Source organism: Oryx dammah, unplaced genomic scaffold (assembly GCF_014754425.2).
Source record: "Oryx dammah isolate SB20612 unplaced genomic scaffold, SCBI_Odam_1.1 HiC_scaffold_22, whole genome shotgun sequence".
NCBI classification, from domain to species: Eukaryota; Metazoa; Chordata; class Mammalia; order Artiodactyla; family Bovidae; genus Oryx; species Oryx dammah.
In genome coordinates, this window is record NW_024070206.1 from 15,110,047 (window position 1) to 15,127,187 (window position 17,141).

General features: G+C 44.4%; 1 protein-coding gene across 1 annotated transcript in view; it reads right to left on the reverse strand.

Annotated features, from left to right (window-relative positions):
- Positions 1-1,296: 1,296 nt before the first annotated feature.
- Positions 1,297-17,141, reverse strand: part of KATNAL2 (katanin catalytic subunit A1 like 2) — a 99,056-nt gene continuing 83,211 nt past the window's right edge. Inside the window, exons 14-16 of the mRNA XM_040264533.1 lie at positions 3,151-3,313; positions 2,220-2,322; positions 1,297-1,709 (exon numbers count right to left, since the gene is read on the reverse strand). Of these exons, the coding sequence (XP_040120467.1) occupies positions 1,570-1,709; positions 2,220-2,322; positions 3,151-3,313 (406 nt within the window). The 3' untranslated portion in view covers positions 1,297-1,569. The remainder of the gene's footprint in view (positions 1,710-2,219; positions 2,323-3,150; positions 3,314-17,141) is intronic.

The following is a 17,141-nucleotide window of genomic DNA, read 5'->3' on the forward strand; positions in this document are numbered from 1 at the left end:
AGAAATGTCAGCTGACAGCCGGACAAAGAAAATAACCCAAAAGCACAGAAGGCAGCTCTTGGAAATTGAGCGGCGAGGCCGGTGAACTTGGAGACCTCCATATCCTGGCTGTCAGTAGTGCTGCTCAGGGCCTACCTAGTGACCACGAAGAAGTTTCAGCTGCGCTTTTGCTAAGATGAATGTCTTCTTGTTTCTTTTAAACTCGTTTTATAAGGGTATATTTTCAATTTGATTACATTTTCCATGAAATGATGCCTTAAGAGGCATTTGAGAATATTCTATTCCAAATGATCAATACCCCAATGTGTGTGTGTGTTTTAAGGGTGAAATCCTTTGGACTATTTAGCCAAAAGGTCCTTTTTTTCCTGGAAGTGTTTTCTGGATGAGTCTGGCTTGCAGAGGATGAAGAAAACAAGGCAAGGGAGACGACAGAAGGTGGCTGCCAGGGGAAATTCCAGGCGGGGGTGGGCACAGCATTACTTAGCAAAAGTCTTCCAAATGTACCAGCATCTGCAAGCGGATGTCTCAGATGGTGGGTTTCTGAATGAGACGTTTCCAGCTGTTTCCAACCCCATAAGGAGATTAAGGAGAAGCCTCAGAGCAGGGAGGACTGTTCCAGAAGCTTAGGTATCCCATCCTAAGCTTTGGATCCAACGAGGAGCCATGGCAATGAAAGGAGAAGGGCTGAACACACGGGGTGTGAGGTGTGAAAATGTTAACAGGGGCCAGAACTCAAAACACTGCAGCTGGTGGGTGGGGAAAGTGGTTGCTTATCCCCCCTGCTATCAGCTCACCCCCAGAGATGGGCTTCCCTGGGGGCTCAGATGGTAAAAATCTGCCTGCAATGCGGGGGACCTGGGTTTGATCCCTGGGTTGGGAAGATCCCCTGGAGAAGGGAACGGCAACTCACTCCAGTATTCAGGCCTGGAGAATTCCATGGACTGACTAGTCCATGGGGTCGCAAAGAGTGACTTTCACTCAGAGATGGGCCAGTGACATTCCTGAGTGGGGCTAGTCTGTTAGGAGTTGGCTCTGCTGATAGAATGGCTGGAGTAGAATCAGGGAGAGCTGATGAGATTCAGAATATTGTCAGAAGAAGGAAGCAAACTCTGCTTCCTTCTCATGTTCTCTCTCTTATCCACCCTTGAACTGTCTGCTGGTCAGATGGTCTGTCAAGCTTCGCTTCTGATTGGCTCCCCAACTCAGAACCACCCTGTGCATCCCAACACAACTTTCCTAACCCCACCTTTTTCAAAATAAAAATGCCAGTTCACAAAGGAGGAACACTACAAGAAATCACTCATTGAAATTTTATGGGGTCTCACTGTGAGAAGTCTCCACTGCGTGACCTCATAGCACACATACCTGTAATTAGAATCTTCAGTATTTTGCTGACATTGACCATGAAAATATCTATTTCCAAAGTAGTACAGTTGTCCAAGTTAATCCAGTCTTCAAGGTAAATTTTCTGTTTTCTATTCCAATTTTCTGTTCTTCCTGTAAACTTACACTAATCAATGAGGAGGGCTCTGTGGTTTTCTTTGAGGCCAAGTCAGGGTAAATGTGACCTCACACAGACTCGAACTCACTTTGCCAGGCTGCGTATCTCTGAGTCAGACTTTTTGCGGAAGGCTTGGTATGGGCGAGCACATCCAAAAAGTCGGCAGTGGTCACTGTATCCAGCTGGATCCCAGGTAAATTGCTGCTCTCTAGATGGAAACACAAGAATAACAGCTCAACAATCGACCTAATGGTGATCAATGCTCTTGAAACGCTAATAGACCTTCTTTCAAGACAATGCATAATGCAGCATTCTTAATGGTTAATGCAGCAACAGGCAAGGCTAAAGGAGGTTGGGGGAAAACCTCTTTAATGTGCAACTCAGCCCCTGAAGCCCGTACACAAAATCTGACTTAAATGTATCGTTACAAAGTATTATTTAATATTTATATAGTGCCTCAAATAGATGCAGCCCCACATAGTGTACCAGAGAAATAAAAGCCCGAGCCCTACGGAGTTTATCACCTGGGGGCAAAGTTGATCCAAAACAGAACAGAAGAGGAGAAAGGAGTTGGGTGCAGAAGGAAGATTTCCATCAAAGAACGAGTGCCAGTGTAGGGAGCCACGAGGAACAGAGGCGAGGCGCCACCTGCTGGCGAAAGCTAAATTTTTAAACAATTTTCTCTCCCAGAGCCCCTTGGCTGTCATCCCCACCGTACCTGACTGGTGATTTTCAAGGGCGTTGAAGATCTTCCTCACAGGCCGCATAGCTGCTTCCCTGCAGACTAGCTTAATGTCCGAGCCAGAGTAGCCTTCGGTCTCCTGAAACACCCGCAGATCGAGCCATTAGGCAGCAGGCAGAACGCTGGCGGTGGTTACATCCTCACAGGCAGGACCAGGGGTCAGAGCCCCCTGGATTTGGATTCTGTGTCTGTCACCCATGGACACTATATAAAAGATTCCTGGATAAACAGTGTTTGAGGGGAGGGAGGCTGCTAACGTGTCTGGATAACCTAAGAAGCTGGGCAATGAACGGCTTCCTAATATCATCCAAGCAAAGGTGGTGAGATGCTGGTGAAGGACTGGCCCGCCCAAGTCAGCCTAATGGGGCCTTTGTGCCCAGATCCCAGGATGATCAAATTTGGTGGACATTTTTATCCTTGTAAATAAGATTATAACCTGTCTCTAAGGAACCTCAGAGAACACCACGTTCAAGTGTCCTTTCAAGAAAGCAATGACACCAGTGGCTGTGGGGTAACAGACAGGTGACCTAAAGCTTTACTGTTTGTGAAAGATGTGCATTTAATCATCACAGTAACCCTCTGTGGTCTGTTACCCATTTTACAGATGAAGAAGCTGAGGCTCAGAGAGGACGTGATGTCCCCAAGGGCACACAGCTAATATAAGCGACAGGGGCCAGGATCTAACCGGAGGCCCTCTGAGTCCAAGCCCTATGCTATTTCCACTTCATCACATCCCTTTCTGCTGGAATGCTTGCAAGGGACAAAGAGCTCACTCTTTCATGAAGGAGAGGCCTGTCGGGTTATTGGGGGTAGCTTGGATCGTTTCTAGGTGACTCCAGCCTTCGAGCAGCTCACGAGATGACCCTGCCGAGAAGAGGGTCTCGGGGCGGCCTCCCCGGCAGCTCACCCGGCTCAGCAGGCTGTACTCCAGGTCCGCGCGCAGCTCGAGGGCGCTGCTCCTGCTTACAGGGGGCAGCCAGTGGTGGATCATGGCCTCCCGGGCCTCCCGGCTCGGCAGGTCCACCAGAATCCTCTTCTCCAGGCGGCGCAGCATGGCACAGTCCAGCTCCCTGAATCACGGCCAAAACAGAGGAACTGGTTTGAGGCAGTCAACTCGCTTCATGAGCCACAACTGTATCTGAAGAACAAATTAGCAGGTGACAACCCTTCATCTTCCCTGTGAAGCTACGTCTGTGCTTGAGGGGACACCACCACCACTTCGTGTTGTTTGGGAGAAAGAAAAAGTTAAAAAAGAAGAAAAAAAGAGAGAGAGAAAGGGAGGGAGAGAGGAAAGGAGGAAGGAAGGAGAATAAGAGAAAGAAAAAAAATCCCCCAAAGAACTCATGTGAATTTTAAGTGACTTAATTTGAGGGGAAATAAATCCAGCTAATAACAACCAAACATGTGAGCATTCCCAATGCAGTTGTAACATCAGTTTTTCAATCTGATCCTGCCAGTGAGTACATTGTTCCTGACAATAACGTGGGCACTCTGGGAAGGACACTAACTCTTCCAAAACTCACTCCATTGTGAGTGAAAGTGAATGCTCCTTCCTGAGTGCCCAGTGCAAATGGGGCCCTTTGAAACACTGACCCTTGCTCCTCTCAAAATGCTATCAGGCCAGGTTTGTGCAATTTTGCATCTACGGGCCATTTCCTTACATTTTGTAATATATTGGTAAAAATTTCAAGCAAGTAGAAAAATAGACTAAAACAACAAATAGCCACAAACCTACCATCTTGACCTAACAGGTAACATTTTGCCATATCTGCTTCATATCTATGTATCTATTCTTGTTAGACTATTTCAATGTAAATTCCATCATGAAATTCCACCCCCAAATGCTTCAGTGTGTATTTCCCCCAAAAAGGACTTTTTATATAACTACAATATCATTATGACGCTAACAGAATCATTACATGTCTAATGGTTTATTCCATATTAAAATCTCTCCAATCATCCCCGAAATATCTTTTACAGTTTTTTTTTTCAACCAAAATTCAATCAAAGATTATGTACCACGTATGATTCTATCTCTTAGTTCTCTTGTAATCTAAAGCAGTCTCCTTGCTTTGGCCTCTTTTTGGAAAGATAAGGCTGGTTGTACAATGCCCTACATTCTGGATTCACCTGTTTTCCTCATGGTATCAGGTAACTGGTTCCTCTATCCCTGGTCCTCCAAGATGGAAGTGAGATCTCAAAACTTAACCAGACTCGGGATAAACAGTTCTGTCAAGTGTATTTCATAGATGATACGTTTTCGTATTAATTACATTGGAATCCACATGTTGGTGTATCTCACTCTAATGATGTGATGTTTAATTACTGAGATTATCTGCTGACCATGGCTCTCTGCACTGGATAAGATCCCTTGCAAGGAGTAAGTGTTCTGTGTAGACTACTTTGGCACCATGTGAATACCCCTTGCCCCAGGCCATTTCAACTAGGGGTTTTGGCATCTGTTGATGATCTTTGAATAAACTGTTTCATGAGACCGATGCAAAATTGCAATTTAAAAAAATCTTTTCCATTCCAAATGTATTATTTGGAATTATTATGTAAAGTGGAACTTTCCCTCATTGACTGCAGCTCTGGTTACCTTGAGTACCTATTAAAAACATATCATTCTGAGTGTAAGTTTGTGAACTCTTTGTATGTTAAAATTTCAATCTCCTAGATGGGAAGGAAATCTCTCATTTTCCAGGGTAGGAAATTAGGAAATGCCTGTGTGTTGGTTTAGCTGAGCCACTAATAAAGAGTAACATGGTCACCAAATTTTCTGTCCTAAAGATACCAAGACTCTGCAAAGCATCTTCCCATTTTTCTTACTCTCATTCTGAATCTATGTCAGGATATTTCAAGTTGAAAAGGAAATATATCTGAATCTAAATTGGAAGGACCAGATTTCTTAAAAGATTAAGTTTTTTTCTTAATTACTATTACCTATTACTCCTCCGAGCTAAGAATCCAGTCCAGGGCGCTTTCCTGGCAATAACAACTACCTATTTCTTTTTCGCATTTGCTTTATCAGCTTCACCCTGTGGAAATTCATCTCATCAGAGACTCAGCCACTTGAACAACCATGCCCCCTCCCTCTCAGGGCCAACGTTTATATTCCAGACACAGGGTCAAGGGAACTCTGCAGGCCTCTGAGTAAGAGAGTGAAAGTCGCTTAGTCGTGTCTGACTCTTTGCAAGCCCATGGTCTGTACAATCCATAGAATTCTCCAGAATACTGGAGTGGGTAGCCTTTCCCTTCTCCAGGGGATTTTCCCAAGCCAAGGATCAAACCCAGGTCTCCCGCACTGCACGTGGATTCTTTACCAGCTGAGCCCCCAGGGAAGCCCTCTAAGAGATTATTTTTTACATTTGAAATAATAATAGAAACTAATGCTTAAATAGCACTCACCCAGTGGCAGGTATTGTTTCAAGCACTTTTCAGATATTAATTTAATTTTCAGAACCACCCTGTGAGGCAGGCACTACCATCTCCATTAAAGATGAGGAAACAGGTACAAAGAAGAGTAGCTTGCCTGAGGCCAAAGCGAGGGAATGGAAGCCGGGGACTTGAACCCAGACAGTGAGGCTCCGCAGCCTGTGTCCCAGTCACTGGACTGACACCAGCGCAGGAGCGGCAGTGAGACCCCAAGTCACATTAAGGTGAGATCTCAGAACCCCGAGAACCAAGAGAGGATCATAAACGTTTCCAGAGAGGGAAAATGGGTTGTATCCAATGGATGGAGAATAAGATTTCTCATCAGCAAAGTGAGATAATAAAAAAAAAAAAGAAAGAAAAATAGGGTGGTGCCTTCAAAATCCTGAGGGAAATAATTTCCAGTGTAGAAATCAGTATCTTGATCAAACCAATATGCAGAGCCTAAAAAAATATCACCTCCCATGTACCCTTTATCAGGAAAGTACTGGAGGAGCCAAGGAGGAGCCGAACCAAAGGGCCACGTGGGCCCCATGAAACAGGATCTGACAGAGAGAGAGATGACATGGGGGCCCGGGGTGCAGAGGACAGCCACTCAGTTTGGAGCTGGTAAGAAGGTTCTGGAAGGTGTGCCTCCAAGAAGACGAAATGGACTGAACACCTGGTAAGTCTGAGTGGATCCAGAGTCGTTTTGGACAGTCAGCAGGGAGCTGGGCCTGGATTAGCGGCAGGAGGAGGGGAGTGAGGGGGGACGAAAGGAGGGGGTCAGGGAGACCTTCTAACAGAGAAGAGAAGCCATAGACTCACGTTCAGGAGTTCAGTCCAGCAGTGCTCCCCTCCTCTCAAGTGTACTGTCAACTGCTGAGTCCCCAGTACACAGAAATGAATGTGATAGACTCCCGACTTCTGTGTAAGCGGGCTTCCCTTGTGGCTCCGCTGGTAAAGAATCCGCCTGCAATTCGGGAGACCTGGGTTCGATCCCTGGGTTGGAAAGATGCCCTGGAGAAGGGAAAAGCTACCCACTCCATATTCTGGCCTGGAGAATTCCAGTCCATGGGGGTCCCAAAGAGTTGGACACAACTGAGCGACTTTCACTTTTACTTTCTATGTAAATAATAGACACCACCCTTCTGGCAGAAAGTGAAGAGGAACTAAAAAGCCTCTTGATGAAAGTGAAAGTGGAGAGTGAAAAAGTTGGCTTAAAGCTCAACATTCAGAAAACGAAGATCATGGCATCTGGTCCCATCACTTCATGGGAAATAGATGAGGAAACAGTGTTGGACTTTATTTTGGGGGGCTCCAAAATCACTGCAGATGGTGTCTGCAGCCATAAAATTAAAAGACGCTTACTCCTTGGAAGAAAAGTTATGACCAACCTAGATAGCATATTCAAAAGCAGAGACATTACTTTGCCGACTAAGGTCTGTCTAGTCAAGGCTATGGTTTTTCCAGTAGTCATGTATGGATGTGAGAGTTGGACTGCAAAGAAGGCTGAGCGCCGAAGAATTGATGCTTTTGAACTGTGGTGTTGGAGAAGACTCTTGAGAGTCCCTTGGACTGCAAGGAGATCCAACCAGTCCATTCTGAAGGAGATCAACCCTGGGATATCTTTGGAAGGAATGATGCTAAAGCTGAAACTCCAATACTTTGGCCACCTGATGCGAAGAGTTGACTCATTGGAAAAGACTCTGATGCTGGGAGGGATTGGGGGCAGGAGAAGGGGACGACAGAGGATGAGATGGCTGGATGGCATCACGGACTCAATGGACGTGAGTCTGAGTGAACTCCGGGAGATGGTGATGGACAGGGAGGCCTGGCGTGCTGCGATTCATGGGGTCGCAGAGTCGGACACGACTGAGCGACTGAACTGAACTGAACTGAATAACAGGGAGGCCTGGGCCTTGGACTGAAAGAATGTTGGGCCCTGTAAACTTCAAAGATAAAGCAAGACCTGAGCCCCTGAAAACCAAGAAGGAAGAGAGAATAAGCTGGAGAAACAGCAGCGCAGGGGTTGTGGGCAGTCGCCATACTTCCCCCAAGGCCTCCGCTTGGACCAGCTGTCCCTCCGGAAAGGGCAGGGGCTGCGGAAGGACGGCTCCTTGGTGGGGGCACCTCTGGTCTCTCCACCCCAGCGGGAGGGACTTCTTGGTGAGAGGAAGACCAGATCCCCGAATGCCCCGGGAAAACGGAGGCAGCAGAGGGAGTGGGAAAAACAATCCCTCACGACAGATGGTCTTATTGATCAGCTAATGCCCTAAAGCAAGAGAGCCACCTCAAAACTGCTTGTGGGCACAAAATAAGTGCAAGTCACTGACAGCCGGGCCTGATGAATGCACTTTTAATGACATCAATAATAATATAATCACACAAGGGAGGAAACAAAGGACAAATGGAATGTACCCAGGCATCGTTCTTTCTGCCAATATATTCAAGTGAAAAAATTTAACCTGCGGCAACCAGGAAACACTCCCTTTAGCTGCTACACTTTGATTTTTAAACCTAAATTTTTCTGTTTTCACATCTCCTTTATCTTGGTCATTTCATAGTTCCATCACCTCGAAGGTCAAAAGCAACCAGCAAGAGAGGCTGTGACTCAGTGAAGGCTCACAGACCTCACAGCCTGACCACTGGACTGGTGCCCACTGCGAGAGGCAAGGTGGCAATGCCCGCTGGCCACCTAGACAGTTTACATGGGCCACGAGACCTTGCACCTGAGCACCTGGGCTCCTGTGCCAAACTGTTAGGGCCCTTCCTCAGCCCTTGGTCTGTGTCTCCTGTTAAACCATGTTGTTCCTGGGAAAATGATCATTCCAAAGTTAACCGAATTGGAAATTAAACATAATTCCAGTTTGCTCATTCCATCATGAAAACATTAACTTCAAGCCATCTCAGTGTGGCAAGAGGAAAGCAACCTTCAGATTGTTAGGCGGAGTCTTTGCAGAATGTCCGTAACCAACGTGAAGTAAGACAGTGTGACAATCCTTGAAGAGCAGATTCCAGAACTGTCGTGGGCTTTGGCAGATGACAACCAACGAGCAAAGCTTCAAAGGCTACTTCATCCACTGCACTGAACTCTGCAGGAGCTGACTCCTCCTACTTACACTTCCCACTTGGACCAAACTCCTTTGTCTGCTTCTGTCTGAATTTACCTTTTGCCATTCTAGTAGAGAGTCTATTCAGGCCATGTTCTTTGCTGGGAACGTTCACTTTGTCTACCGGGAGCCAGGTACATTTTATAGGCCCAGTTCAAGTGCCCACTACTCCATTTTCTAAGTATCTTTCATCAGAAACGGCCTCTTCCTTATATACTTTTATCCTGTGTATTGTCTGTACCAGCCATATGGCTGGCTATAGCCTTGCTGCTAAGTCACTTCAGTCGTGTCCGACTCTGTGCGACCCCAGAGACGGCAGCCCACCAGTCTCCCCCATCCCTGGGATTCTCCAGGCAAGAACACTGGAGTGGGTTGCCATTTCCTTCTCCAATGCATGAAAGTGAAGAGGGAAAGTGAAGTTGCTCAATCGTCTCCAACTCTTAGCGACCCCATGGACTGCAGCTCACCAGGCTCCTCCATCCATGGGACTCTCCGGGCAAGAGTACTGGGGTGGAATGCCATTGCCTTCTCCAGCTATAGCCTTACTTCCTAGTTATTTGTATTTATGTCTTATCCACTGTCCCATCAGATAGCCAGCCTCTGAACCATATATCTTGGGTGCCTCATCCATCACACAGAATACTCACAAAAGGTACTCAATAGACACTACTTTGGGTAAGTAAGGAAGCTTTCAGTTCAAGGTTACTGGCTTCAAGTAAAATGATCAGCTCGCTTAGAGCCCAGTCTTTATTTATGAAGGTAAATCTGCTTTGTTGAAAACTAGCACTTTATAATCATCATTAGCCAGAATTAACAGAGAAAACCAACATAGGAATAAAACATTTTGTTTTCGTCTTTAGTAAAAAAAAAAATAATGGAAATGATGATTGTAGGGAATGATTCATTCACTCACTTGGCTGGGCAATGCTTTTGAAGAGAAGGTGAAAGATGGAATCTCCATATAGGGTCTTTCATCTCCAGAGACTGTACTTCTCATTCTGAGGATAAGCTCACAAGCATTAGACAAGGGGATCCAGCAGGAGAGCCATCAGTTCGGTCCACGTCCTACTGATGTTGGGGTTAAGAGCATCACTCATTTATAATAAAGGATCACAACTACTTCAAATTACTACAATACCGACAAAGGAAATATATTCCAGTTACTCTTGCCAGAAAATATATGATCAATAATTGAGAAAAGAAATGGAAAGCTTCTTTTTCTAACAAGATGATGAGCTAGACATTCAGACATCTCTTGATATAAAGTCCCTTAAAAAGCTTGCTAGGACATATTTTTTTTTTTTTGGAACACACAAGAAAAGAGTCCACAAGGAAGTGGCACCAAAATTCTCAAGCCCTGAAAACGAAGAGGAAGCCAAAACTCAAGGCTGGGCAAGTGACACTGAAGTCGTGGTTGATTCAGGAGGGTTTGCCTCTTAGTTGCCAAAAAAGTTTGGATTTTAAAGTCCACATGTGGGATAGCATAGAAGGCCTTGGACCCATTCTAGATGGTAGGTGGAAACAAAGTCCATCACATGAAACAAACAAACAAAAACTAGATGGCACATCCTTTATCACAGGGTGGGTCAGAAAAATCCCCTCACTGGAAGTGGAAGGAAGAAGGGAATTCGTCTGTCTTGTACTTTGGGGGGAGGGGGAATCTTCACTGAAAATCTTCACTACGCACGCTCACAGGCATGGCTGAAGAAATGCTATGCTGAGAAATCAGCTTACAGTGGCCCACAGCCTGACCCAGTCAGACATCAATTTTCCGTGGAGGCATGCGTCCAACATCCCCCTCACTAAATGGAAGCTCACCATCCAAAATCATGAAACATAAGGAACCACCAGGAGAGTCTGCAGAAGAAGCTGAGAACAGAACTGGACTCCACTGACACAGACTATAAAATAACTGCATTTAAGGGGTATATATAGACAAAAGAGGGAATCAAAAATATGAGTGAGAGGCTGCTTCTGGTCAAGATAGAGAAGATAGAGATAGAGAAGGTCAAGGTAGAGACGACCGCCCCTCTCTAGTCCACACTCTGCAACCAAAATCCCTGCAGCATCTAGACCTGGGAAGACACTGGGACGGAGGGTGAGGGGCTGAGGGGCAGGCGGAATGACAGGGCAGTGTTCCAGGGGTTCCCTTCTTGCCTCCCACAGCCCTCCCACATGGGGCACTGGAGAAACCTGCTGGCAAACTGCAGACGGGCACAGACAAAAGCCCCCAGAAAATCTCCTCTCGAACAAAGGACTGGCAAGGGGAGGTCCATCAGGACACAAAGCCGTTTTGATAATACCTCCGCTGCTTCAGCCCAACACCAAAGGGAAAACTGCCCCCACCTCGGGTGTCTGTGCTGGGAGCCACGGTGGAAGGAGCTTGGTCCGATGGGTTAGTGCCATATTAAAACCCTCAAGAAGAAGAAAAGTGTAAGATAAATTGCTGGTGGGAAGCTGCTATATAGCACAGGGAGCTCAGCTCGGTGCTCTATGACGACCTAAAGGGGCGGGATGGGGGTGGGAGGGAGGCCCAAGAGGGACAGGATGTATATTATAGCTGATTCATGCCATTATACAACGGAGGCTAACACAACATCATAAAGCAATTATTCTCCAATCAAAAAATTCAAAAATTAATTTAAAAAACAAATTACAGCTCACTCACACAGTGGGATTCTATACTGAAATAGGTAGAATTTTCAAAGTTGTCCACAATATATTAAGTGAAAGAAAAAAAAAAACAGGCTGTAAAACAAAATAATATGTAACGTTTTTGTTTCTGGGGGTGGTGGTGGTGTCTGTGTGTACAATTATAGGGGACTGTTCACTTTCAAGCAATACCAAAGCATATAAAATATGATTTTTATGATGAACATGTATTCTTTTTGTAAACAGCTAAAATTATAAAAATGATTTCCCTCTGAGGGAAAAAAATGACCACAGAAGGATACACCAGCAATAAATGATAACAAATAACCAAAACACTTCCACCATTAGGATGTATACAAAGATGATAATACTTAAATCACAGTGCTGAAATTATGAGTGATTTTATTCTAGCTCTCAAATTTTCTGTAAAATGGTTACGTTAATTTTATATTTTTTAAAGTTTGGTCTTATAGTTCACATGTCAACCTGCACCCTAAGAAAAAGTAACGCCGCAGGAGGCCAGGCTAAAATCAATTTATGTCTGAGGGAACCAGACTGAGAAGGTGTAGACGGGGCGAGACCGAGGATGCTCGTGGTGACCTCCTGCCGGGTCAGCCCCGTGTCTGCCCCACTGCGCCCACCAAATGCTGCGCCTCGCGCTTCCTTCCTGGTTGTGTCAGAATCACCCAACAGCCACATGCGGAGAATCAAAAACTCGACAGGATTGCATGGGTTAGTGAAGCTTTGTATGGAGAGAAGCAACTTCTCTCCATACAAATGAGGGAAATCATTTTTATAGACAATCTGATCACCAGTAGACATGGACATACTATTGTTAAAAAACAAAATTCAAATGAGTAAATTTAAAGATCTGACTTTTCTTGTTCAGTGACTCAGGGATCCACGAGCATCTCACCTAGCAAATAGAAAGGAACGCTGAAGAGCTGTGCAAACTGGAAGACTTTCATAAGCAGAAGGAGACACAAGAAAGCAAAGAGCAGAGAGGGGACTGTTTTAGGCAAGGTCACCTTCCGCTGGGGAACAGCAAAGTCCACCTGGTGGATTAACTCACCAGTACTGACCAGGTAATTCCAGACTGACTGGTGAAGATTACATTCCTGGAAGAGGTTGAAATTACAATTAGGTTATGTATGAACAAACTGTGGAAAATTCTTCAAGAGATGGGAATACCAGACCACCTTACCTGCCTCCTGAGAAATCTGTATGCAGGCTAAGAAGCAACAGGTAGAACTGGACATGGAACAATGGACTGTTTCCAAATTGGGAAAGGAATATGTCTAGACTGTATATTGTCACCCTGTTTATTTAACTTATATGCAGAGTACATCATGAGAAACGCTGGGCTGGATGAAGCACAAGCTGGAATCAAGATTGCTGGGAGAAATATCAATAACCTCAGATATGCAGAAGACACCACCCTTATGGCAGAAAGTGAAGAGGAACTAAAGATCCGCTTGGTGAAAGTGAAAGAGGAGAATGAAAAACCTGGCTTAAAACTCAGCATTCAGGAAATGAAGATCACGGCATGCGGTCCCATCACTTCATGGCCAACAGATGGGGAAACAATGGAAACAGTGATAGACTTTATTCTCTTGGGCTCCAAAATCACTGCAGATGGTGACTGCAGCCATTAAATTAAAAGACGCTTGCTCCTTAGAAGAAAAGCTATGACCAACCTAGACACCATATTAAAAAGCAGATATATTACTTTGCCAACAAAGGTCCATCTAGTCAAAGCTACGGTTTTTTTCCAGTAGTCATGTATGGATGTGAGAGTTGGATCACAAAGAAGGCTGAGCGCCAAAGAATTCATGCTTTTGAACTGTGGTGTTGGAGAAGACTCTTGAGAGTCCCTTGGACTTCAAGGAGATCAAACCAGTCAATCTTAAAGGAAATCAACCCTGAATACTCATTGGAAGGACTGATGCTGAAGCTGAAGCTCTAATACTTTGGCCACCTGATGCAAAGAACTGACATTGGAAAAGACCCTGATGAGGAGAAGGGGGTAACAGAGAACAAGATGGTTGGATGGCATCACTGACTCAATGGACATGAGTTTGAGCAAGCTCTGGGAGTTGGTGATGGACAGGGAAGCCTGGCATACTGCAATCCATGGGCTCACAAAGAATCAGATACGACTCAGCAACTGAACTGAACTGACTGAGTCTTGGTTTAATGACATGGGCTTAGAATGAGTGACTTCAGTTTGGGCCTGTTGCCACTTTTTTAAAAACAAAAGATTTTAAATGCTTACAAGTAGGATTGAATGCCATCGCAATGAAAGATGCAATTATCGGATCAGAATGAGTTAATGCAAACCACTATTTGCAAAAAGTTTTCAAATAGAACATTGATCTTATGAGATGCTCTTTAAGGTAAGGGATTCTGGGACCAAATAAATATGGAATGCACTTCTCATAGCTTTTCTTAGAGAGTCAGAACACACAAGAGCATCTTGAAGGCACTTAAAAGTCCTGCCACGGGGAAATCAGTTGAACTATGTTTAACTCAGTATCTCTGAGTTAAATTAGATCCCATGAAATCTCATTTTGGGGGATCTGACCCCGTGGGAAACCATTCTTGGAGAAATGTTGGTCTAGGGGGTGATGACAGTCAAGACATGAGGCTGAAAGGTAGAACCTCAGAGAGCACAGTTTCTCCCTGGAGCCCAGTAGATGCATGGAGTTATTGTGGAAAAGCCCGGGGTTATGTCTGCTGACCTCTTTGATCACATACACTTCTGTAGAGATCTCACGCCGGACAGGAGAGAGCCCACACGTGAAGTTAGTTTACACTGGTACATTTTTGCACATTCCCAGTATATAAACCCTTCCAAACCTTTCAGATCTTATGCTTTCTTCTACATTTTATAAAATCTAGAGTTTGGTCATACCATGTGGATGATTTTTAAGAGGGATAGTGAAATGTCTAGCCCTTTTGCAAATATTGGGTTGGCCAAAAAGTTCACTAGGGTTTAACAAAGAAAAGATGAGTTTCAACATGCTTCACACATACAATTTTTGTACCTTCTTTGTACCAACTACCATCAAGTTAAATAGACATCTAAAGATGGCATTTACTTTAATAGCCCTGTTCAGTATTTTGTTTTCCTCTGGACTCCCAGAGCTGAGTTTTTGAATACTCAATAGTCGAGGCGGGTCAAATTAGCCCTAATTGTGTTTGTTAAACACTTCTTCCATGGCTATTACTTTAAGTGGAAATATTAAAGGTGCGACATTTGTTATTCCTCTCATTGCTAATCTACCCATCAAATAACACAGATGAACTGTTACTTCTTGCTTCTTTCTTGTCCTCTCTGTGATGCTGTAGATCAAGGAAGGGGCTCCTTGGAGAAGCACTGAATAAACACAGATGCTGCGTCATCTCACTGTGAGAAGGGAGAAAATGATGGATGGCCCTTTGAGACAGAACGGATTTGTCTAAGGAAAGGGATAAGTTAACAAGCAGTAGACGATCGCCTAGCACTCTGGAAGATGTTGTGGGTAAGAAACACCACTAACCAACCAGAAAGGATTTCTTTGGGGATTTTACGACTGGGTTTTTACAAACTTTGGTGTGATTTAGTTACTTCCCCAAGAAGGGCAGACTGCTTTTATCAGATAAGTTTATTCCCTTATCTAAAGCCAAAATAAAGGTATGTCCCAATATTCTTTTGGAGAAGGCAATGGCACCCCACTCCAGTACTCTTGCCTGGAAAATCCCATGGACGGAGGAGCCTGGTAGGCTGCAGTCCATGGGGTTGCTAAGAGTCCGACATGACTGAGAGACTTCACTTTCACTTTTCACTTTCATGCATTGGAGAAGGAAATGGCAACCCACTCCAGTATTCTTGCTTGGAGAATCCCAGGGATGGCAGAGCCTGGTGGGCTGCCGTCTATGGGGTCGCACAGAGTCGGACACGACTAAAGCGACTTAGCAGCAGTAGCAGCAATAATCTTGATAAAAATTTTTGCTGTTGTTCAGTCGCTAAGTCGTGTAACTCTTAGTGATCCGGTGGACTGCAGCACACCAGGCTTCCCTGTTCTTCACTGTTCCTGGAGTTTGCTCAGATTTATATCCTTAAGTTGGTAATGCAATCTAACCATTTTGTCCTCTGCTGCCCCCTTCTTTTGCCTTCAGTCTTTCCGAGCTTTTCAGGGTCTTTTCCACTGAGTCAGCTCTTTGCATCAGGTGCCAAAGTACTGGAGCTTCAGCTTCAGCATCAGTCCTTCCAATGAGTATTCAGGGTTGAATTCCTTTAGGATTGACTGGTTTGATTTCCTTGTAGTCCAAGGGACTCTCAAGAGTCTTTTTCAACACCACAGTTTGAAAGCATCAATTCTTTGGCTCAACCATCTTTACGGTCCAATTCTCACATTCATATGTGACTACTGGAAAAATCATAACTTTGACTAGATGGACCTTTGTTGGCAAAGTGATGTCTCTGCTTTTTAATACACTGTCTAGCTTTGTCATAGCTTTCCTTCTAAGGAGCAAGCGTCTTTTAATTTCATGGTGACAGTCACCATCCACAGTGATTTTGGAGCCCAAGAAAAGAAAATCTGTCACTGTTTCCACATTTTCCCCCATTTATTTTCCATGAAGTGATGGGACCGGATGCCATGATTTTAGTTTTTCAAATGTTGAGTTTCAAGCCAGCTTCTTCACTCTTCTCTTTCACCTTCATCAAGAGTCTGTTTAGTTCCTCTTCACTTTCTGCCATTAGAGTGGTATCATCTGCATATATGAAGTTATTGATATTTCTCCCAGCAATCTTGATTCTAGTTTGTGCTTCATTCAGCCCAGAATGTCACATGACGTACTCTGCATATAAGTTAAATAAGCAGGGTGATGATATACAGCCTTGACTGTATATCCCAATTTTGAACCAGTTTGCTGTTCCATATCGTGTTGTAACTGTTGTCTCTTGACCCACACACAGGTTTCTCAGGAGACAGGTAAGGTGGTCTGATAAAAGTCCTATTTCTTCATTTAAGAACTTGGGCAATATGTAACAAAGGACTTTTTAAAAATCAATACCCTTTGATACAGCAATCCTACTTCAAGAAATCTCTCCTCAAGAAATAACTAGATTTTGGCCAAAGATTTTTATTCAAGGAAGTTCATTTCAGTGTTATTTATAATAGAGAAAGTTGGGAGCATCATTTACGTTCAATAGGAAAGGAATGATTAACTAAATTATAGTATATCTGCATGTGGGAATTTTGGGCAGTCATTACAAAATCCAATTTCCAAGGATTATTTAATGACATTGGAAATGTTCCTACTATAATGTTAAGTAATGAAAGCAGGACACTGGTGGGAATACAAAATGCATAGCCGCTATGGAGGGAAGTTCGGCAATCTCGACTATAATTTCATGCACATTAACCCTCTGACCCAGCAACCTTCCAGGAACCTTCCCCAAAGATACACTGAAAAACACACCCAAGGAATGTATGTGCGTCCCATTCCTCACTGCAACATTGTTTATAATAGCAAAGAGCAGGACCGGCCAAGTGCCCATCAGCAAGTGGATGGGATAGATTATCATATGAACAAGATGGAACACAGGCAGCTACAACGGGAAGGAGAACTTTCTGTACTTATTTAGAAGGATCGCCAACATTTTGTTATGGAAAAAATAAAAATACCGGTCAGTTTCTATAACATGCCACCTTTCGTGTAAGTAAAGCAAGTT